This window comes from Tursiops truncatus, chromosome 7 (genome assembly GCF_011762595.2).
Source record: "Tursiops truncatus isolate mTurTru1 chromosome 7, mTurTru1.mat.Y, whole genome shotgun sequence".
NCBI classification, from domain to species: domain Eukaryota; kingdom Metazoa; phylum Chordata; class Mammalia; order Artiodactyla; family Delphinidae; genus Tursiops; species Tursiops truncatus.
In genome coordinates this window covers 44,346,192-44,369,942 of record NC_047040.1, presented here as the reverse complement: position 1 = coordinate 44,369,942, position 23,751 = coordinate 44,346,192, and the positions used below count along the sequence as shown (strand labels likewise).

At 36.5% G+C, this 23,751-nt stretch overlaps 1 protein-coding gene across 1 annotated transcript in view; it reads left to right on the top strand.

Annotated features, from left to right (window-relative positions):
* The window catches only part of ANKAR (ankyrin and armadillo repeat containing), an 88,334-nt gene extending 64,648 nt beyond the window's left edge, over window positions 1–23,686 (top strand). Inside the window, exons 16-23 of the mRNA XM_033859959.2 lie at window positions 2,010–2,116; window positions 3,791–3,913; window positions 13,870–14,028; window positions 14,735–14,852; window positions 17,219–17,328; window positions 19,122–19,318; window positions 21,656–21,702; window positions 23,183–23,686. Of these exons, the coding sequence (XP_033715850.1) occupies window positions 2,010–2,116; window positions 3,791–3,913; window positions 13,870–14,028; window positions 14,735–14,852; window positions 17,219–17,328; window positions 19,122–19,318; window positions 21,656–21,702; window positions 23,183–23,427 (1,106 nt within the window). The 3' untranslated portion in view covers window positions 23,428–23,686. The remainder of the gene's footprint in view (window positions 1–2,009; window positions 2,117–3,790; window positions 3,914–13,869; window positions 14,029–14,734; window positions 14,853–17,218; window positions 17,329–19,121; window positions 19,319–21,655; window positions 21,703–23,182) is intronic.
* The last annotated feature ends 65 nt before the right edge of the window (window positions 23,687–23,751 follow it).

The following is a 23,751-nucleotide window of genomic DNA, read 5'->3' as shown; positions in this document are numbered from 1 at the left end:
CCTGCCAATTTCTAAAAAAGATCCTTCTGTTATTTTGATGGGAATTGCATGGAATCTATAAGTAAAGTTGGGGAGAACATGCATCCCATTAATATCACGTTTTGTAATCCATAAACACGATATATTTCTCCATTAATTGGGCCTTCTTTAATATCTCCCAGCAATGTTTTATAGTTGCCAATGTACAACTCTTGCACATTTTTGGCCAGTTTTACCTTAGGTATTTCATATTTTAAAATCATGCATAAGAAATTTTGATTGACTGCTGGGCATTGTGAGTTTTAAATGGATATATGCTGGATCTTACTGTTTTCCTTTAAAGAGAGTTAGGCTTTATTCTGGCATGCAGTTATTTTACTTGGGATCAGAACCTTTTGCACCTAGCTTTTAACCTTTCCTAGGACAAGTCTAGAGCAGCCTTTACGTTGGAACTAACTTAACTCTGTGCTTTTGGGATGATTCCTTTCAGAGGACTCCATCTCTTTGTATAGTCCCGTGTATTATGAGGTATCTACACTCCGGCCAGTAGGAACACAAACCATCCCTAGACAAGTGTGAGCTCTGAGAATTGTTCAGCCTACTGCTTGTAGTGATTCTTTTCCCAACTTAATTTTTGAGTTCCATTCCATTATTAACGTGTGAAGGTTCAGTCAGAGCTTTGAGGGTGTTCATCTTATAACATTACCATCATCATTATAATCATCATTATTAAAAATAGTAATTTTTTTGAAACCAACCTCCAGCATCTTCACCCCTTGAAATCTCCCTACCTACTCCTTTTCCACCTACTCTGAAGTGAGCAATACCTCTTCTGTGCTTCAAGTGTAGTTTTCTAACCTCTGTCAAAGCACTTATTGCATGGTATTGAAATCATATATTTAAATAGTTGCTCACCCTATAAAATATAAACTCCTTGAGGGTAGAGATTCTAAGTCCTTTTTTTAGCCCTTCCTCCTACCTCAGTGCCTGGTGTACCAGGCATTCAATACCTGTCGGTTGAATGAAGATTATTCATGTAATTAGTGTTTGTGTACATCCCCTGGTGGCCAGTGTGGGGGGAGTAGGGGACAAGGAAACCAAAGTATTCTTTGCTCCTTCTATAATATTTCCCTTAGTCCCTTCAAACTTCCCCAGGTCATAATAAGTAGGTGGTTTCTCTTTATTGTTCATAAAGGAGCCCAATCTTGTATTTATATTTAAGTATGTAAACCCACTGCATATGTGTTGTGACATTTATTGGCAAAAGAACAAAATTTAAATTGTTTGTGCATGTCCACTAGAAAGAGATGATCTGAGTTTCTTCTTTAATATTAGACCTGCAATTTAAAGTAGTATGTTTAAAAGGAAAAGTAAGATTATCTTTTTAGTATGTGTATTTAAGGAATCCAGAAATTTAACCAGGTGATTACTCGAGTTATTTTTATAAAAAAAACTTTTTATGGGCTTCCCTGGTGGCGCAGTGGTTGAGAGTCCGCCTGCCGATGCAGGGGACACGGGTTCGTGCCCCGGTCCGGGAAGATCCCACATGCCACGGAGCGGCTGGGCCCGTGAGCCATGGCCACTGAGCCTGTGCGTCCAGGGCCTGTGCTCTGCAACGGGAGAGGCCACAGCAGTGAGAGGCCCGCGTACTGCAAAAAACAAAACAAAACAAAAAACTTTTTATGGAAAACAGTAGCAACTATAAGCTAAAGTACCTTGTACATAATAATTTTTTAATAAATGATAGCTATTACATTATTATTCCCTGATAGTCCAGCACTTCTAATTTCTTTGTTCTGTGACTATTAGAAAACCATCTACACTTCTAACAGTAAATTTTCCGTGTTTATCCACTTTGCCTTTTAAAAAATTAATTAAGGAAAAATAGTGTCAATATAGCATTTCTTTTTGTAATTTACCAACCATATTACACTAGGACACATTATCAACCAAATATGTTGAGCTATGCTTGACTTTACCATTTTCAAGATGGAAAAAATATTATCTCATGGAGTTGTGGATTCTTACAGGTGTCGCCCATACAAGCAATCCCATTAGTCAACAGTTTCTTGTAGAAGAAAAGGCCTTTCCAGTACTTATCCAACTACTGAGAAATCACCCTTCTCCTAACATTAAGGTATATATAAGATTTTTTTGTGTGATATAGTAAAAATTAACATAAATGACTTTTTAAGAATAATTTGTATCTTTAGGCAAGCTCACAAGTATAATAAAAATATTTAACCTTTTAAACAAAATCTTAGAAGTTTAAACAAAAAAGTTGCTACAAAGATAGTAGCAAAGATACCACTAAATTTTATTAAAATATGGTTTCTTCAAATATAATAAGAAAGTCTCATGTCTTTACTCATCAAAGAAGTTTTATTCCTCAGATATTTGATTATCCATAGAATTTCTTCCCTACTTCCTCAGATAATGGTTGCTAAAACTGGGTGGGGATAATGAGGATGTGTGATTTATGTAGCAAAATTTCTCAAATATAAGTGAATCCTGTCAGTACCACACCATCAATACAGCCCTGCCGTCTACAAAGCAGTCTGTGTTGTCTGGCAGCAATAGTTATCTCAAGGGTGGACACTGCTAGGTATTAGTATGAGTTGTTGAGGAGTCATTCACTCTTCCATTTACTTCTAGTAAAATGCCTTTAATAAAACGACATTCACATCTATTCAAATCCTTTACTAAGGTTTTAGAAATTCAGGACGTCTATACTTGGTCAGACAGAAATTATAAGGACAAGAAATATATTTTCTCTTCAAAATTTGGTATGTGTTTTGCTGGAAATGAGAAAATAAAAATAATATAGGAGTAAAATATATAAGTAAACATAGCATTGTTTCTTTTAAGGAATGTGTTTATTATCAGAAAAGATGTCATAAGTTATCTGGCTTTTCTTGCTGTGAAAGAGATTATTTCATTACAGGAGTTGATTGGGGAAACAAAAAGAAGAGGCATATGCTAGCAATTTTTTGGCTTGAATTATACATAAAAACTGCAACGACTTTTAAAGTACAAATAAATTTCACAAGATGAAGGAAAATGCCACATAAAAATACATTTTTATTTTAAAATGTGCATTTTCATGGCCAGTTTACTTCAACTGCATCTATCTGTATTTCAGTATACATTTTCACTGAGTTCTTAAACTTGTTAAAACAAAACATAAATACATTTTAATACTTTTCCTCAAGTAAGATTCTATAGTAATTTTGCAATAATAATCATGCTTTTCAAATTCACACTTTTCATAGAAATGCATGGTGTAGTGCTTTAAAAATTTGTCTACTGAGCCCAATAATAAACAAGGTTCATTAGCAACCTCCTTAAATGACTCCAGAGCTAGAAGAGGAAAACTTCCTCAGGTCTACCTGCCAGTGTTTTGCTTCAATTAATTCAATGGTCAGTAGCTAACAAGCAGTTCAGAACAGCTTTATAATTCATGCTAGGAAATTAAAAAAACCTTTTTTTAGATGTAGAAGGAATGCAACTATGCACTTAAGAGAAACTTCTTCACATGTCCTGCAGGCCCTTGTTGCCTCCCGCTATGCCCTCAAATGAAGCTTTGTGATTGTGCAGCACACAGAAGGATATTTTCTCAGCTGTTAAAAATTATAAGGGACATTTCTCCAGAAGTTGTAAATGCCACTCTCTAAATACTAGTCAGAGAGATGGAATTAATGGATTTTATGGTATCTTTGAATTGGTATATCCTATATAAATATTTGTATAATGAAATATGTCATTTGATAAACCATGAGTGAAAAATAATTTTTGAAAATCACATTTTTAGGTTGAAGTGGCATTTTCCTTGGCATGCATTGTCCTAAGGAATGATCAGTTACAGAATGAATTACAAGAAAATGAAGGATTTAATTATGCTGATGTCCTTTATCTTCTTCACTCACAAGATAAGGTAATAACTATACAAAATATTAGAGCTCATTTAGAAGAAAATGATTTTTAGACTACATCCTCAAAATTTCATCAAGTTTTTTTCATGGCAATATTCAAATGTATTATTTAAGAAATGTAAAATCTCTTTGGTGGGTTGTTAGTTTGTAATGATGGAATAATATTGTCCCATATTTTTCATAGTTGTCATATTTCATCTTGAAATAAAACAATTTTTTTTAATGTGCAGAGTCTCATTTTTTTAATATCTTTATTGGAGTATAATTGATTTACAATGTTGTATTAGTTTCTGCTGTATAACAAAATGAATCAGCTATATGTACATATATCCCCTCCCTCTTGTGTCTCCCTCCCACCCTCCCTATCCCACCCCTCTAGGTGGTCACAGAGCACCGAGCTGAGCTCCCTGTGCTATGCAGCTGCTTCCCATTAGCTATCTATTTTACATTTGGTGGTGTATATATGTCAATGCTACTCTCTCACTTTGTCCCAGCTTACCCTTCCCCCTCCCTGTGTCCTCAAGTCCATTCTCTACGACTGCATCTTTATTGCTATCCTGCCCCTACGTTCATCAGAACCACTTTTTTTTTTTTAGATTCCATATATATGTGTTAGCTTACAGTATTTGTTTTTCTCTTTCTGACATACTTCACTCTGTATGACAGACTCTAGATCCATCCACCTCACTACAAATAACTCAATTTCGTTTCTTTTTATGGCAGAGTAATATTCCATTGTATATATGTGCCACATCTTCTTTATCCATTCATCTGTTGATGGACACTTAGGTTGCTTCCATGTCCTGGCTATTATAAAGAGAGCTGCAGTGAATATTGTGGTACATGACTCTTTTTGAATTATGGTTTTCTCAAGGTATATGCCCAGTAGTGGGATTGCTGGGTCATATGATAGTTCTATTTTTAGTTTTTTAAGGAACCTCCATACTGTTCTCCATAGTGGCTGTATCAGTTTACATTCCCACCAACAGTGCAAGAGGGTTCCCTTTTCTCCACACCCTCTCCAGCATTTGTTGTTTATAGATTTTTTGATGATGGCCATTCTGACCTGTGTGAGGTGATACTTCACTGTAGTTTTGATTTGCATTTCTCTAATGATTAGTGATGTTGAGCATCCTTTCATGTGTTTGTTGGCAATCTGTATGTCTTCTTTGGAGAAATGTCTATTTAGGTCTTCTGCCCAGTTTTGAATTGGGTTGTTTGTTATTTTGATATTGAGCTGCATGAGCTGCTTGTATATTTTGCAGATTAATCCTTTGTCAGTTGCTTCACCTGCAAATATTTTCTCCCATTCTGAAATGTAGCAATTTTAATGCTTGGTGAAGAGACAAAAAACAAATGTTTTTGGATGCATCAAACTTTAGCCTAATTTTATGACCTTTCAAAACTCAGTCATCCACTTCTTACCCAGTATTCTAGAGTGGTGGTTCTCAAACTATTTGTAATAAAGGAATAGCCTTTTATGCAGCAATCTGTTACGGGGAAATAATTTTAAAGCAACCAAATGTATGTATGTATTTATTTATGGCTGCGTTGGTTCTTCGTTGTTGTGCGCGAGCTTTCTCTAGTTGCGGTGAGCAGGGGTCACTCTTTGGGGGGGCCTCTCATTACGGTGGTTTCTCTTTGTTGCAGAGCACGGGCTCTGGGCATGTGGGCCTCAGAAGTTGTGGCATGTGGGCTCTAGAGCGCAGGCTCAGCAGTTGTGGCACATGGGCTTAGTTGCTCCGCAGCATGTGGGATCTTCCCGGACCAGGGCTTGAACCCGTGTTCCCTGCATTGGCAGGCGGACTCCTAACCACTGCGCCACCAAGGAAGTCCCTAAAGCAACCAAATTTTAAATTTTGAAATAATTTTAGACTTTCCATAAATTTGCAAAAATAGTACAGAGTGTTCTGGCTATCCTTCATATAGCTATCCTGGATGTCAACCAGGAAATTAACATCGATACAATAGTATTAGCTTATCTGCAGACTTCATTTTAAATTTTGCCAGTTTCTCACCAATGTCCTTTTCCTATTCCAGAATTCAATCCAGGATCCCACATCGCATCTAATTATCATGTCTCTTTAGTCTCCTTTAATCTGTGACACTCAGTCCTTTGTCTTTCATGATTTTCTGTCTTTCATGATTGTGATATTTTTGATGAGTCCAGGCCAGTTATTTCGTAGAATGTCCCTCAATTTATCTGATGTTTCTCACAGTTAAACTGAGGTTATGCATTTTGGCAAGAATACCGTAGTCTTCACTCACTTTCCCCGTGCATCATTTCAGGGGGTACACGTTGATATACCTTATAACTGGCAATGTTAACTTTGGGTGCCTGATTAAAGTGGTGTCTGGCATATTTCTCCACTGTAAAGTTATTGTTCTTCCCTTTGTAATTAACAAGTATCTTTTTTTTAACATCTTTATTGAGGTATAATTGCTTTACAATGGTGTGTTAGTTTCTGCTTTATAACAAAGTGAATCAGTTATACATATACATATGTTCCCATATCTCTTCCCTCTTGCGTCTCCCTCCCTCCCACCCTCCCTATCCCACCCCTCCAGGCGGTCACAAAGCACCGAGCTGATCTCCGTGTGCTATGCGGCTGCTTCCCACTAGCTATCTACTTTACGTTTGTTAGTGTATATATGTCCATGCCTCTCTCTCGCCCTGTCACAGCTCACCCTTCCCCCTCCCCATATCCTCAAGTCCGTTCTCCAGTAGGTCTGTGTCTTTATTCCTGTCTTACGCCTAGGTTCTTCATGACATTTTTTTTTTCTTAAATTCCATATATATGTGTTAGCATACGGTATTTGTCTTTCTCTTTCTGACTTACTTCACTCTAATTAACAAGTATCTTGAGGTGAGACGCTTTGAGACTATGGAAATATTCTGTTTTGCATCGTACTTTTGCTCACCAATTTTAGGATCCACTGATGTAATAATAATTACTCTGGCATCTGCCTAATGGCGATTATAAAAAAGAATTCCCTTCTTTATTAATTTATTAATTGGTATTTAACTCTAAGGAAGAGCTGTTTCTTTTAAATATCTATTCTCAGTTTCTATAATCCTGTTGTCAAAGATTTTTGTGGACTAACACTGGTCCATGGGCCACACTAGCCCTAGAGAAATAGAGAAACTGCCAAACTTTTGTTATCTACAGTGCATTTAGCAATAAGGGGAGAAAATTGCCAACTATGTCTCTCTCAGTTCTGGGAGATTTTGAGGAAGGAATAAGGATTGTAAGGGGGAGAAATGAAGTCATTGCATTAATTTTTTTAAATACAGAATTTTACTCTAGTGCAGTACACAAAAAGATGGAGAAGTGCTGCTGTAATATGGGCAAAAATAGGATGAGAGATTCATGTCTGACTGACTTTCTAAACTACATTTCTTCCTTCTCCACTCTGTTCCTTCCACACTTTACTCTCATTACCCTGTTCCTCAGGGACACCCATCTTCTCCCTTTCCTTCTACTGCCCGTTCCACTCTCAATCATTCTACTTTTCCTCCAAGATTGTTACCACCTGCTTCACTGTCTGGACACTATTCCTTTGTACCTAATACTTTTCTTCTTGCCTGTGACCAGGTGACTATTTTGTAAGTACATATTTTTTTTGTTAACTTTTGAGTTTTATTTTATTTATTTTTTTTATACAGCAGGTTCTTATTAGTCATCAGTTTTATACACATCAGTGTATACATGTCAATCCCAATCGCCCAATTCAGCACACCACCATCCGCACCTCCCTGCGGCTTTCCCCCCTTGGTATCCATACGTTTGTTCTCTACATCTGTGTCTCAACTTCTGTCCTGCAAACCGGTTCATCGGTACCATTTTTCTAGGTTCCACATACATGTTAATGTACGATATTTGTTTTTCTCTTTCTGACTTACTTCACTCTGTATGACAGTCTCTAGATCCATCCATGTCTCAACAAATGACCCAATTTCGTTCCTTTTTATGGCTGAGTAATATTCCATTGTATATATGTACCACATCTTCTTTATCCATTCATCTGTCAATGGGCATTTAGCTTGCTTCCATGTCCTGGCTATTGTAAATAGTGCTGCAATGCACATTGGGGTGCATGTGTCTTTTTGAATTATGGTTTTCTCTGCGTATATGCCCAGTAGTGGGATTGCTGGGTCATATGGTAGTTCTATTTTTAGTTTTTTAAGGAACCTCCATACTGTTCTCCATAGTGGCTGTATCAATTTACATTTCCACCAACAGTGCAAGATGGTTCCCTTTTCTCCACACCCTCTCCACATTTGTTGTTTGTAGACTTCCTGATGATGCCCATTCTAACTGGTGTGAGGTGATACCTCATTGTAGTTTTGATTTGCATTTCTCTAATAATTAGTGATGTTGAACAGATTTTCATGTGCTTCTTGGCCATCTGTATGTCTTCTTTGGAGAAATGTCTATTTAGGTCTTCTGCCCATTTTTCGATTGGGTTGTTTGTTTCTTTAATATTGAGCTGCATGAGCTGCTTATATATTTTGGAGATTAATCCTTTGTCCATTGATTCGTTTGCAAATATTTTCTCCCATTCTGAGGGTTGTTTTTTGGTCTTGTTTATGGTTTCCTTTGCTGTGCAAAAGCTTCGAAGTTTCATTAGGTCCCATTTGTTTATTTTTATTTCCATTACTCTAGGAGGTGAATCAAAAAAGATCTTTCTGTGATTTATGTCAAAGAGTGTTCTTCCTAAGTTTTCCTCTAAGAGTTTTATAGTGTCCGGTCTTACATTTAGGTCTCTAATCCATTTTGAGTTTATTTTTGTGTATGGTGTTAGGGAGTGTTCTAATTTCATTCTTTTACATGTAGCTGTCCAGTTTTCCCAGCACCACTTATTGAAGAGACTATCTTTTCTTCATTGTATATCCTTGCCTCCTTTGTCGTAGATTAGTTGACCAAAGGTGCATGGGTTTATTTCTGGGCTTTCTATCTTGTTCCATTGATCTATGTTTCTGTGTTTGTTCCAGTACCATATTGTCTTGATTACTGTAGCTCTGTAGTATAGTCTGAAGTCAGGGAGTCTGATTCCTCCTGTTACGCTTTTTTCCCTCAAGACTGCTTTGGCTATTCGGGGTCTTTTGTGTCTCCATACAAATTTTAAGATTTTTTGTTCTAGTTCTACCAATGGTAAAAAATGCCATTGGTAATTTGATAGGGATTGCATTGAATCTGTAGATTGCTTTGGGTAGTATAGTCATTTTCACAATGTTGATTCTTCCAATCCAAGAACATGATATATCTCTCCATCTGTTGGTATCATCTTTAATTTCTTTCATCAGTGTCTTAGAGTTTTCTGCATACAGCTCTTTTGTCTCCCTAGGTAGGTTTATTCCTAGGTATTTTATTCTTTTTGTTGCAATGGTAAATGGGAGTGTTTCCTTAATTTCTCTTTCAGATTTTTCATCATTAGTGTATAGGAATGCAAGAGATTTCTGTGCATTAATTTTGTATCCTGCAACTTTACCAAATCCATCGATTAGCTCTAGTAGTTTTCTGGTGGCATTTTTAGGATTCTCTATGTATAGTATCATGTCACCTGAAAACAGTGACAGTTTTACTTCTTCTTTTCCAATTTGTATTTCTTTTATTTCTTTTTCTTCTCTGATTGCCATGGCTAGGACTTCCAAAACTATGTTGAATAATAGTGGCGAGAGTGGACTTCCTTATCTCCTTCCTGATCTTAGAGGAAATGCTTTCAGTTTTTCACCATTGAGAATGATGTTTGCTGTGGGTTTGTCGTATATCACCTTTATTATGTTGAGGTAGGTTCCCTCTATGCCCACTTTCTGGAGAATTTTTGTCATAAATGGGTATTGAATTTTGTCAAAAGCTTTTTCTGCATCTACTGAGATGATCATTTTTCTTCTTCAATTTGTTAATATGGTGTATCACATTGATTGATTTGCATATATTGAAGAATCCTTGCATCCCTGGGATAAATCCCACTTGGTCATGATGTATGATCCTTTTATTGTGTTGTTGGATTCTGTTTGCTAGTGTGTTGTTGAGGAGTTTTGCCTCTATATTCATCAGTGATATTGGTCTGTAATTTTCTTTTTTTTGTAGTATCTGGTTTTGGTATCAGGGTGATGGTGGCCTCACAGAATGAGTTTGGGAGTGTTCCTTCCTCGGCAATTTTTTGGAAGAGTTTGAGAAGGATAGGTGTTAGCTCTTCTCTAATGTTTGATAGAATTCACCTGTGAAGCCATGTGGTCCTGGACTTTGGTTTGTTGGAAGATTTTTAATAACAGTTTCAATTTCATTCCTTGTGATTAGTCTGTTCATATTTTCTGTTTCTTCCTGGTTCAGTCTTGGGAGGTTATACCTTTCTAAGAATTTGTCCATTTCTTCCAGGTTGTCCATTTTATTGGCATAGAGTTGCTTGTAGTAGTCTCTTAGGATGCTTTGTATTTCTGCGGTGTCTGTTGTAACTTCTCCTTTTTCATTACTAATTTTATTGATTTGAGTACTCTCCTCTTTTTCTTGATGAGTCTCACTAATGGTTTATCAATTTTGTTTATCTTTTCAAAGAACCAGGTTTTAGTTTTATTGATCTTTGCTATTGTTTTCTTTGTTTCTATTTCATTTATTTCTCCTCTGATCTTTATGATTTCTTTCCTTCTGCTAACTTTGGGTTTTGTTTGTTCTTCTTTCTCTAGTTCCTTTAGGTGTAAGGTTAGATTGTTTATTTGAGATTTTTCTTGTTTCTTGAGGTAGGCTTGTATAGCTATAAATTTCCCTCTTAAAACTGCTTTTGCTGCATACCATAGGTTTTGGATTTTCATGTTTTCATTGTCACTTGTCTCTAGGTATTGTTTGATTTCCTCTTTGATTTCTTCAATGACCTCTTGGTTATTTAGTAACGTATTGTTTAGCCTCCATGTGTTTTTTACGTTTTTTTTCCTTGTAATTCATTTCTAATCCCATAGCGTTGTGGTCAGAGAAGATGCCTGATATGACTTCAATTTTCTTAACTTTACTGAGGCTTGATTCGTGACCCAAGATGTGATCTATCCTGGAGAATGTTCCGTGCTCATGTGAAAAGAAAGTGTAATCAGCTGTTTTTGGATGGAATGTCCTATAAATATCTATTAAATCTCTCTGGTCTATTGTGTCATTTAAAGCTTCGGTTTCCTTAATTATTTTCATTTTGGATGATCTGTCCATTGCTGTAAGTAAGGTGTTAAAGTCTCCCACTATTACTGCGTTACTGTCGAGTTCCTCTTTTATAGCTGTTAGCAGTTGCCTTATGTATTGAGGTGCTCCTATGTTGGGTGCATATACATTTATAATTGTTATATCTTCTTCTTGGATTGATCCCTTGATCATTTTGTAGTGTCCTTCCTTGTCTCTTGTAACATTCTTTATTTTAAAGTCTATTTTATCTGATATGAGTATTGCTACTCCAGCTTTCTTTTGATTTCCCCTTGCATGGAATATCTTTTTCCATCCCCTCACTTTCAGTCTGTATGTGTCCCTAGGTCTGAAGTGGGTCTCTTGTAGACAGCATATATATGGTTCTTGTTTTTGTATCCATTCAGCAAGCCTGTGTCTTTTGATTGAAGCATTTAATACATTCAGGTTTAAGGTAATTATCGATATGTATGTTCTTATGACCATTTTCTTAATTGTTTTGGGTTTGTTTTTGTAGGTCCTTTTCTTCTCTTGTGTTTCCCACTTAGAGAAATTCCTTTAGCATTTGTTGTAGAGCTGGTTTGGTGGTGCTGAATTCTCTTAGCTTTTGCTTGTCTGTAAAGCTTTTGATTTCTTTATTGAATCTGAATGAGATACTTGCCAGGTAGAGTAATCTTGGTTGTAGGTTCTTCCCTTTCATCACTTTAAGTATATCATGCCACTCCCTTCTGACTTGTAGAGTTTCTGCTGAGAAATCAGCTGTTAACCTTATGGGAATTCCCTTGTATGTTGTCGTTTTTCCCTTGCTGCTTTCAATAATTTTTGCCAATTTGATTACTATGTGTCTTGGCGTGTTTCTCCTTGGGTTTATCCTGTACGGGAATTGCTGCGCTTCCTGGACTGGGTGGCTATTTCCCTTCCCATGTTAGGGAAGTTTTCGACTATAATCTTTTCAAATATTTTCTCTGGTCCTTTCTCTCTCTCTTTTCCTTCTGGGACCCCTATAATGCGAATGTTGTTGCGTTTAATGTTGTCTCAGAGGTCTCTTAGGCTGTCTTTATTTCTTTTCATTCTTTTTTCTTTATTCCGTTCCACAGCAGTGAATTCCACCATTCTGTCTTCCAGGTCACTTATCCGTTCTTCTGCCTCAGTTATTCTGCTATTGATTCCTTCTGGTGTAGTTTTCATTTCAGTTATTGTATTGTTCATCTCTTTTTGTTTGTTCTTTAATTCTTCTAGGTGTTTGTTAAACATTTCTTGCGTCTTCTTGATCTTTGCCTCCATTTTTTTTCCAAGGTCCTGGATCATCTTCACTATCATTATTCTGAATTCTTTTTCTGGAAGGTTGCCTATCTCCACTTCATTCATTTGTTTTTCTGGGGGTTTATCTTGTTCCTTCATCTGGTACATAGCCCTCTCCCTTTTCATCTTGTCTGTCTTTCTGTGAATGTGGTTTTTGTTCCACAGGCTGCAGGATTGTAGTTCTTCTTGCTTCTGCTATCTGCGTCCTCTCCTTTCTAATTTTTCAGTAAGTCCTGGCCTTCATGGGCGAGGAGGGGCGACGACACGTGTCACCACTCCCTCTCAGACTACTTTTCTTTGTTGCTGGAGTTTTGCGGGAGGGAAGGGAGAGGGCGGAAAAGTTGGAGGCTGGGGCAGTTGAGGCCCATGAAGACCCAGGAGAGGGACTGCAGAGAGTGTTCAGGCCACCGGCTCCTGCCCTGCCATCCCGGCCGCCGCTGCTGCCGCCTGGGGCCCGGGGCCTCGGCGGTGCTTGCTCTGCTCCTGTGCTATGAGCTCTCGGGAGCCGCACCAGTACATAATTTTTATTATTGAAAATTTCAATCAGAAAAAGAACGACAAAGTAGCATAGTGAACTCAAATATTCCCATGACCTAGCTTCAGCAGTTATCAACTCATGGTCAATCTTAGTTATATATTCCCTCAATTCCCCTATAGTACTTTTGAAGCAAATCTCAGGCATCATATAATTTTATCTGTAAATATTTCAGTATGTACCTATAGCATTTTTATATGATTAAGAGCAGCAGAAGAAAACTCACTAAGATTAATGGTTCTCTCACACTAAGATTAATGGTTCTCTCTCTCTGTACTACTATGTTCAAATAAAATATTATAAATAAGATTTAGTGATAGGATTGTATCTTTTGGGTCTTTCTAGAAGATGGACCATACTTGTTAATCTTTGGCAAGTGGACTGCCAAAGGGAGAATTGCCTTTTGCTCTGTTTGCCCACTCCCAGAATGTTAAAATGCGATTTTTAAAAGGAAATCATTTTTCTTTTATTCTCCCTTAGAATATAGTACAGTAGAATTTTTGTAAAATTTGTACTTATTTTAAGAAATGACAGATATCTCACAATGCATAAAATTCAATATATATCATGCTATACAAGAGAAGTTTTGATTTATCAGCTCTATTTCAAAATATTGAAAGAAAAATATGTTGAAACAAAAGTTGAAGGTTAATGAAATTGTGGAGTTTCCTATTACCATTTAGGTATTCATTTGCATAATCAGTAATCTAACATTCCATTTAAAAACTAAAATTTTTCTCTTTTCTTCTCCTTGATACCACAACCTAATTCTCTGTTTTATCTGTTCAGTAACATTCTGGGGTAACTCTATTATCTGTTTTCCCCAATAGTGTCATATTTTACTCCCAGAGATACGAATGAAATGTATCTTAATATGCAAGAATTCAAAACGTATTACCCTTGAGTAACATGACAAATGAAGTAAGTTAAAGATAATGCATGTTTCTCCTATTTCTAGGATATTTGTTTAAGAGCAGGCTATGCGTTAACCCTTTTTGCCTTCAATAGTCGCTTTCAACAATACTTAATATTGGAAAGTGGAATAATAACCATATCAACTTTTGAACCTTTTCTTGAATCAACATTTGAAACTGAGAAGGCAATGGCAGCTTTTCAGGTATAAAATTGAAGGTTAAAACTTCAAATCAATATGTCTTTTTAGTGAAAACTGAAAAATTAGAATAAACTTTGGATCTGGAAAAACGTTTACTGCTTTTGTAAAATTTACAGTATTTTTGACACCAGTCCCTTCCTCACTTCATAAAAACTCCATTATCTATGAGGATTTCTTCATTTATATAGAATATTACAAGTCACAAGGCACTTTTGTCTTTATATCTCATCTGATGCTTATAACAACCCTATCAGATTGATAGAAATATAGTATTATTTTCATCAACCCTATTTTACAAGGAAATAGGTAGAGAAACATGGTAGTGTCCAAGACAAGTTTTCTAACTGCAGATCTTTAGCTGATCACCTAATTCTTCAACCATGTAGACAACCTTATGTATCTGGATTCTTCTTGGTCTTATTCTTCTTTTTCTATCCTATGACCTTTAGAAGTATTTTCTATGAACCCATACTTCAACAATGCAAAAGTTGCAAACGTCGTAGAAAGAATAATACAGCCTACGATGGTCACTGCAGTGATCAGATAGGGATATGTACTCTAGGTCCTCCCCACACAGCTCGCTTCTCATTGAATCATACCAAATTACCCCTCTTACTTTTCCGAGAAGTATCCCCTCAGAAATAAAAGGTTAATTACAGAAGCTGAGTAGAAAATGTTTAATGATTCTATGCCTCTTTTTTGTTTTTAGATTATTATATTAGCTAAAGTCATTATAGATGTGGACCACATTACTTTGACTGCAAGAGGTGTTACTATTTTAGTTGATAGTCTGTATTCAGTTCATTCCACTACTATTGCCTTGACAGGTAAGAAATAACTAGAAGCTAATCATATCCACCTAAAACTGTTTACAAAAAATTTTTTTGGTAATCTGAGCAATAATAAAATAATAAGCCTGATATTCTGTCACACAGTTTGAAGAATGAACTCATATAAGTCTACACGGAACTCCAGAGTTAAGGCTACATGGAACAATGAAAGACTACTGTGCACCCCAAATAGAACCTTTCTGATTTCCTAATTACTTTTTTGAACCCCTAATTACTTTTTCCAGAATGTAAGATGAGAATTCAACTATGAGCTACCAACAACAAAATTTGTACACTGCTTTATAATAATACTGGCAGATTTATACTGATAACCTCTGTCTGGTTTCCTTTTGACTAATTGTGCATATTTGTCTAATATTTAAGAGTTCTCTACGTTGCTATCCAATACAGCAAAGCAAAATGGTCCAACAGAGTTCTTGACATAGTTAGTGCTAATTGTGTGACTATGTCTATCTAGACCTAACTCTCCAGATGATCAATACATTAGTTCTCTTGATCTGTCATGCTCAGTACAACATAAAACAGTATCAAAACGACAGCCATATGGAGTGACAACTACCAAAAAATAAAGTATTTGTTTTTTTAACTGAAATGGATTACTGAACACAGTGAAGGAATCTCCACTTGCTGCCATAAAATTACATTTTTATGGAGTGTATTTACTTGGCATGGAAGGTAAATTCAAGCAAACAAAAACTTTCTGATGAAAACTAGGAAAAATACATGTTTAAAAGAAGTTATTAAATATATTTTTATCTAAATAACATTCTTAATTCAATGTCATAGTAATTCTATGACTCTGAAAAACAATTGTAGTGGGTTTCAATTTTACAAACTCTTCTGTGCAAGAAATGCCATATTATTCTAGCTTTCAAATATTAATTTTCCCAGGCTGGTAGAAACAATCTCAAAAATTATTGGGCTTTCTCTGCACTCCACCACTGGAGTCATATGCATCTCCAGAGCCATATGCATGTCTGGGGTATCTCAAGCAAAGCCAGATATTCAGGCCTCAGGTATAATGTAAAATAAATGACATGCTCAAGTCCAAGTTGATATGGTTTCCAGATGTTCCAAAAGCATAAAGTTTTGCAGAGACTGAGATGTCTGTTGCCAAGTGTCCAGTTTTCCTATGTACACCACTTAGCCATTCTTCACTAAAAGCTCCTGCTATCTCTGTTTTAGTCTTAGATTCTCTGCCCTTCCCCATTGGTTCCCCATTTCTTACTCCCTATCTTTAAAGACTCCTCTGTCCCTTCCCCCTGGCATAATGCCTTCTATAAACTCAGGCTTTTGAAAATATAAGACTGAAAGAAAGGTTATCTTTAGACAATTTTTGCTCTAGGCCATACAACCCAGCCCTCCTCATCCTGAGGCAATAAATACAAAGGGCTTCCTGGCTTATAATGGAGGCTGGAAAAAAATACAAGGAGAACAAAAACTCAGTTAATACCTCAATAAAGTATCCATCCACAAATGTAAAAATACATTTATGTCTTAAAATTTGTGTTACACCTATTCCAACACAGCAACAATACTGTGAAAGAATATCACACGGAAGCTCTAAAAATAAAACACGAATTCGAATGAAACAATCTTAAGTTCGTAGCTGCACATTTCTTTAATTACTAGATCAGTTTATTACTTCAATCTCAAAACATTTCTTTTTATGGCAAGAACTTCAATGATCATAAACTTCAATAAGTAATACATTACTTGGTTTTAAAATACCATTAAGCCCTGAACTCAAAGCCATCTGAATTGCAAAAAGGACATTAAATTTTCTTACAGTAGTTCAAACATTATGTTCATAGTCATTAAAACAAACAAACCATAAAAGCTCAAAACAAAATATATTCTGAAGCCAAGAGGAAGAAAACCTCTGATTTTTCAAAATTCCCCACTCTTAAATAAACCTATTTAACTTTTACTATTTGTGACAGAAAACCAAACCATAATTTTGGGGAAAGTTTATTCTATATTTAACACACATGCTTTTTCTCAGCAGGTCTTCATTAATAGAGATGTCTTGAGACTTAAACCTCTTTAAAGATTTTTTTGATGTAGACCATTTTTAAAGTCTTTATTGAATTTGTTACAGTATTGCTTCTGTTTTATGTTTTGGTTTTTTGGCCGCAAGGCATGTGGGATCTTAGCTCCCCGACCAGGGATCTAACCCGCACCCCGTGCATTGGAAGGAGAAGTCTTAACCACTGGACCGCCGGGGAAGTCCCTCAAACCTTTTTTAATACTTTAATATATGCAAGTGAATGAAAGCACAGTATATCAGTTTATACCAATTAAATAACACAGGCATTTTTTTCTTGTTGTTTAATTTATAGGGAATTTAATAGCTACCCTGGCTCATTCTAGAGGTGGTATTCCAGAAGCATTTACCACATTAGGGACAATCCAACGGCTCTGCTATCATTTGTACTCAAGGCAAGAAGAGGTAAAAAAATAATAATAATAATGAATTTGAAAATAGAGTATTCTAAAATATAATTTGCCTCTCTCTCACTTCTGCAGGCTAATTTCTCCACAGGTTGAGTCTCATATAATAGTTCATATTGGGCTTCCCTGGTGGCGCAGTGGTGAGAGTCTGCCTGCTGATGCAGGGGACATGGGTTCGTGCCCCGGTCCGGGAAGATCCCACATGCCGCGGAGCGGCTGGGCCCGTGAGCCATGGCCGCTGAGCCTGCGCATCCGGAGCCTGAGCTCTGCAATGGGAGAGGCCACAGCAGTGAGAGGCCCGCGTACCACAAAAAAAAAAATTAAAAAAAAATAAAGAAATACCTAAAAAAAAAAAAAAAAAGTTCATATTACTGACTCAAAATTTGGTTATTTTTCTAGTAATACATTTGCCATTCACAATTGTGGTTTCCACAAAATGTGCAAATTCATTTTAACTTCAATCTTTAAGATTCAGTCTACAAATAAGTACATGGATAATACAGAAATTTATAATTATTTATAAAATATTTTATAATTAAAATCGTTGTCATTTCTATGATTATTTGTAGTGAATGAAAGTGGAATCCATTGGAAAATTTTCCTTACCTGCCAAACAGGGTTAGAGTGAGGGTACCTGAAGACCAGGCTGGCCACAGTAGTGTTTTGCCTCTAAAACACTACTACACATAGTAGTGTTTCCTTTGCTTTTCCCACAGGATCTAAGGCAGTATTTCTCCAACTTTAGGGTACAACAGAATCACCTGGAGGACTTGTTAGACCATAGACTGCTGGGCTCCATTCACAAAGTTTCTGATCTAATACATCTGGTGTAGGCCCTAGAATTTGCATTTTTAACAAGTTCCCAGAAGCTGAGGCTGCTGGTCCAGAACCACTGTTCAAGGTGTGGAAGATTTTTGGGCATATACAGCAGTCAGATGCCAGTGTAAAGAGCACTATGTCAACCTTCTGATACCCTGCATGGGCCTGGTTTATGTTCCTTTCTTTGACATTTCTTATGCCACCATGAACAGATTCTCCTAAGAACTTCCCAGGAATATACTTTTATTAATTATATGAACAACCTAATTACTTCAGAGACAAATGCAGAGGGTATTTCCTTCAAAGAAATAATTACTTTTTCTGGAGTCCCATGGCCTGATACTTGTGCTTGTTTCTTTGGTTTTGCTGTGGAAAATTGAGTTGCCTCCCTGTACCGCTTATTTTTAACTTACTTTTATGCTATACTCTCTAACTTGGTTTCCTATATTACAATCACCTGTGCAGTTTTGAAAAGTCCCAATGTTCAGTTCAATGCACCCCAAAGTAATTAAATCAGTTTCTAGGGGGTGGAATACAGACATGATTTTCATAGTTATCCAGGTGATTCCAATGCACAATGAAGACTGAGACCTACTGTCTTAGTTCAAACTCAAAGGTTCTTACTCGGGCTGCCCATTAGAATCACCTGTGGCTCTTTAAAAACAATACACAATGCCAGATTCTACTAAGAGAGTCTGTATTTAGTTGGTGGGCTTTTTCTTTTTAAACTCCTGGTGATTCTAAAAATGCAGTCAGGACTGAGAACAACTACTAGAAATCAATGGCAATTGACAGCCTTCCCTAAAAATATTGCTGCTATGCTTCTATCTATAGAGTGCCATCAGTTGACATACATATTTGCTATACATAGCTACAGAGACTTTCCTATGAGATATTTAATGAGAGCACTGGGTTAGATATTTTAAGAACAAAGCTCAATGGTTAAGGAGAAATTGTTTCCTCTTCATTTAGGTTCGCATGGCTTGCTCCAGTGCTCTTGGCTACTTAACTTACAATGCAAATGCTTTCCGAATCTTATTAAAGGAATGCAGGAATAAGCCTAATCAGTTCCTTCGTATAACAAAGAATATCAGCAGAGATGCAAGTATAAACCCAGCATTTTTAAAGGAATTTCAAATGCAACAAAGAGTGGGACTTCCTTCCTTAAGGTATTGTTTCTATATTTGAAGTTGCAGTAGTAAAATTACTGAGAGGCATTTTTAAGGAAGTTTAAGGAAGATCAAACACAGGGAACTGTCCTTGTTATGAATCTATGCATTGTAAAACAAGGGATAAACTTCATTCTAAATGTCCATTGCCAAAGCCTGTTTTAATTCCGAGTTAGCAACAGAACTGTAAGTGCAGACAAGAATACAACCTGATCTTGGGGATCCTGTCTGGCCAGGATTATTCATCCGCCTTTCAGAAAAGTTTCTGGAAGACTGGTTGCCTCCAAGTCTGATCCAGGAAGCCATTTTTTGGTAGACTGGGGTACATTTGAGAGCTCTGAGGCAACCAGGAATGCCACTATGACCTTGGCATCAAATGGGACTCTTAGACTTGATCCAAAGCTAGGCCAAATTCCCAGGGCAGAAACAGGGCTAAATCAGACCCTGTGGTTCAAGTTATGGCAAAGTTTGCCAGGCATTTATTCAGATGATTTTGCCTCAGTGTTATAGTTCTATCATGAACTTAAGTTTCTGAAAAAAGAGAGAAGAGGAGACTCTCCTTACAATGGACATATTTTCTCTTCTGTAATTGTAGCTGAATTACAATCTCTGCAAATAGTGCTATTTACATATAGGAAACAGAACTACTCAAGATATATTATTAACTCTACGATAATAGAAGAGAATAGGACCCAACAGCATATCATGGTTCTATAAGTCAATTTTAAGTATAGAGAAAAATGAGTATATCTTCAGAGTCACTTTAATTTGAATTCTTTGAAAAACTGAAAACCCCAAACTGATTATCTAATTTTATATAATAAGCCAGGGAAAACTAAATTACAATTGCTTTGATTGACAATGTTAAAAGTAATATTTACCAATTCAAAAAATTAGTTTAAATAATGGAAGTATTATTTTACAGTCACTCCCACAGCTAGCCCATACGGCAACTTTTTGGGAATTAGAGAAAGATGCCCCTTCCTCAGTACACTTTACTGCCATCCCCTGGAAAATGGTTGTAGTAACCATTCAAATCTACAATGACTGTAAGGTGAATGGCACCCTCTGGAGTTGTGAACACTCAACTTTCAGGATTATAAGCAGTAACAAGTGGTCAGTAAACTTATAGGAATGGCTACCAAGTGAGGTGGAACTGGTAAGCAAATAACAATTACTCCCATAACTAATAATAATTCTATGCACTCTCCTTAGAGCATTTACATACACTATTCCCTTTAATTTTCATAAAAATCCTGTAAAGGAATTTGATGTAAATGAAACTATGGGAAATGCACTAAAAGATTAAGTTCCACAAAATATTCCTTGATTCCACTACTGGAAACATAAAGTAGATTGATTTTGGTTGGGATCACAACATCATTGTTTTGGAGTATATTCCACTTCTCTATTCCCACACCCCTATTCAGCCCCAAGAATGGCAGATTAGAAGTCTTTGGATGTATAAATTTTGAAGTATGTAGAGAGCCATAATTTTACTGTTAACTGACCCTCCATGAAAGTACTCTGAGCCTAAGAGTAGCTAGTTTCACGTAACCCTATAGCCATGAAGCTGGCCTATTGAATAGATTGGGGCCTGTGCCTCATTAAAGTTGACAACAGCAAATGTTCCTCATCAAATTAACCAGGAACACATCTGTGATAAGCAGTTTTAATATTTTAACTTTAATCAAGACTTACATTTTATTACCAGGGAAATTGTGTAATACCATATTTATATGTTACATGTACAGGATGATGATTAAAATAATACTTCTTTTAAAGCCACACACATCATATTAACTTAGGTATACCTTGTTATTCTTTGGCTTGAAACATTTCATAGGTATTACATTGCTTTGAAAATAAAGTTTAAATTTTCTCTTATTAATACATAAAATGACCTAATCTTTATCCTCCAAGCTTATCTCCCATCATGTCTCCAGATACCTTTAATTCCAATCACACCAGACTACTTAGTGCCCTTTGAACTTGCCATGCTGTTTTATAGTATTGTAACTTTTCATATCCTATTCCCTCTATCTGGAATACCCGCCCCCCACCTCATCCATTTAAAGACCTATTTTCTTCAGAGTCTAACTGAAGTGTCTCTTCTTCCATGGAGCTTTCCTTGATCACTTCAAGCAGAATTACTCTTCCAAATGTTTTGGGTGATAAGCGAGTCAACGAGTGACAGAATATAAAACACCTACAGGTAACATGCATAGTTAGTACAGGTAATGTATAAATTAGACCATTAGGCACTGAACATGGTACCTGGGTGTACTAAGTCTTTATATATATCTAGTTTTTGTGATAAAAATGTTTTCCTTTTAGTCTGGAGAAAAATGGAGGACCATCCATAATTCCTGTCTTTAAAAAAGGTAATTGATTTTTCTTTTATACTTTCTAGCCCTGACACTTTATAATTGTTCATTTCTAAGAATTCAAAATGTAGGGACTACCAAAAATCATGTTTACCTGTAAACTTATGCTTTTTTAATTCTATATACCTAAAATATCTTCCCATTTACAAGCCCATGTTAATCATTCCCTTTAAGACTTCCCTACTAATATCACTTGACAGAAATCCCTCTCTGCTTTTTCCCCACATGTAAATGACTTTAATTACGATCTTGCTATTATTCTGTTTCATGTACAACTTGTGTATATTATAAGTTCTTAGGGCAGAGACCACACTGTTTCCACTGATACTATGTAGTTTTATACAAAGTTGGCAGATGATGGCTGAGTGGCCTAGGCCTGCGAGATCAGAGTCTAGATCTTATAATGTTACTCATCAATTCCTATCAGACACGTAATGGGGAAAATAAATTACTTACTGGTTTTATGTATATGCTTAGTGCTTGTTCATGCGTGCATAGTATAGGACCAAAATCAGTCTTACTTGGTGTATTACCTTACTGTCAAAAGCAAAAATAGAACCTTCTGAAATCAAGATCACTTTGCTGGAGTCACAAATGGAAAGAGAGAGAATAAGAAAAGGAGAGGGAGCTTCCCTGGTGGCGCAGTGGTTGAGAGTCCACCTGCCGATGCAGGGGACACGGCTTCGTGCCCTGGTTCAGGAGGATCCCACATGCCGCGGAGCGGCTGGGCCCGTGAGCCATGGCCGCAGAGCCTGCGCGTCTGGAGCCTGTGCGTCTGGAGCCTGTGCTCCGCGACGGGAGAGGCCACAACAGTGAGAGGCCCGCGTACAGCAAAAAAAAAAGAAAGAAAAGAAAAGGAGAGGAAAGAACTTCATTTATTCAGGGAGATATGAGGGAAGCTAAGTATGTGTGGGAGGCTATTATTTCTGAATATCATGGGTAGAAGAACATCTGGTTTTTGTATAGCTTCTTTAGTGTAAGAGTAATTTACATAAAAGAATAAAGTCAGTTCCATTATTCCTTCACTTTAATATTGGTTTGTGAATAACAATATGTATACCAGTAACGGTCTGATAAAGTTTTCACAGGTTTGTGGTAACATAAGAAAAAATAAGGACAATCAAATTTCTTATAAAGTTAATTTCATTCAAGTAAAGTCCTCCATTTTGAGATAATGCCTTTTACACTTTCTATTGACATTAAAATATCCCATCTTTTACAAAACGATGTTTAAAGTAGCTGGCATTTGTTCTTTCACTAGTGCCAACTTGGCCTAATAAAAAGTTGGCAACTGTATGTTGATCCCCACAGATTTTTGCACTCTGGCATCATCTCAAAGTCTGGAAGCTACTGATCTGTTCTCTTAGTATGTTTTAGTGAAGAAAACAGAAATATATAGAACTAAAAGCAATGAGACTATACCTAGGGTTCTTAGGCTTAAGAAAGAGGCACTTAATTGTGGCTCTCTAATTTTTAGGGAAAGAGCATCGAAGAAAATTAAAACCCAAAATTCAACCAAGAGATTCTTTGACTTTTATACCTCCTGTAACTAACTTCATGGGACTCTTCAAAACAAAAAAGACCACTGTTTCTCACAGTAGTTTTTCCTTTTCATCTGCAATTTCATCAGATATCACAACTGTATCAAGACCAAGAATAGTGCTTTTGAGCCAACTTGGGAAACATGTACAGAAAGCTAATCCGGAGCCTGCAGAAGGCTAATTAAAAACATTTTAGTGTAAAAGGATTCCTGAGCAATCTTTTAAAATTTTTTATTTTTAATTGTGGTAAAATATACATAACTGAGTAATCTTTTTGAATGGAAGTTCTTGATATTGATACTTAACAAATTTTCCTTAGCATGTCTACTGGAATTTAACATCAGGTTAGAAATATGGTTTCAAAAAATAAGTAGAAGTTTCTCTAATAGAATGCCTGCACTTAAAACTATTAAGATATAGGGGCTTCCCTGGTGGCGCAGTGGTTGAGAGTCCTCCTGCCGATGCAGGGGACCTGGCTTCGTGCCCTGGTTCGGGAGGATCCCAC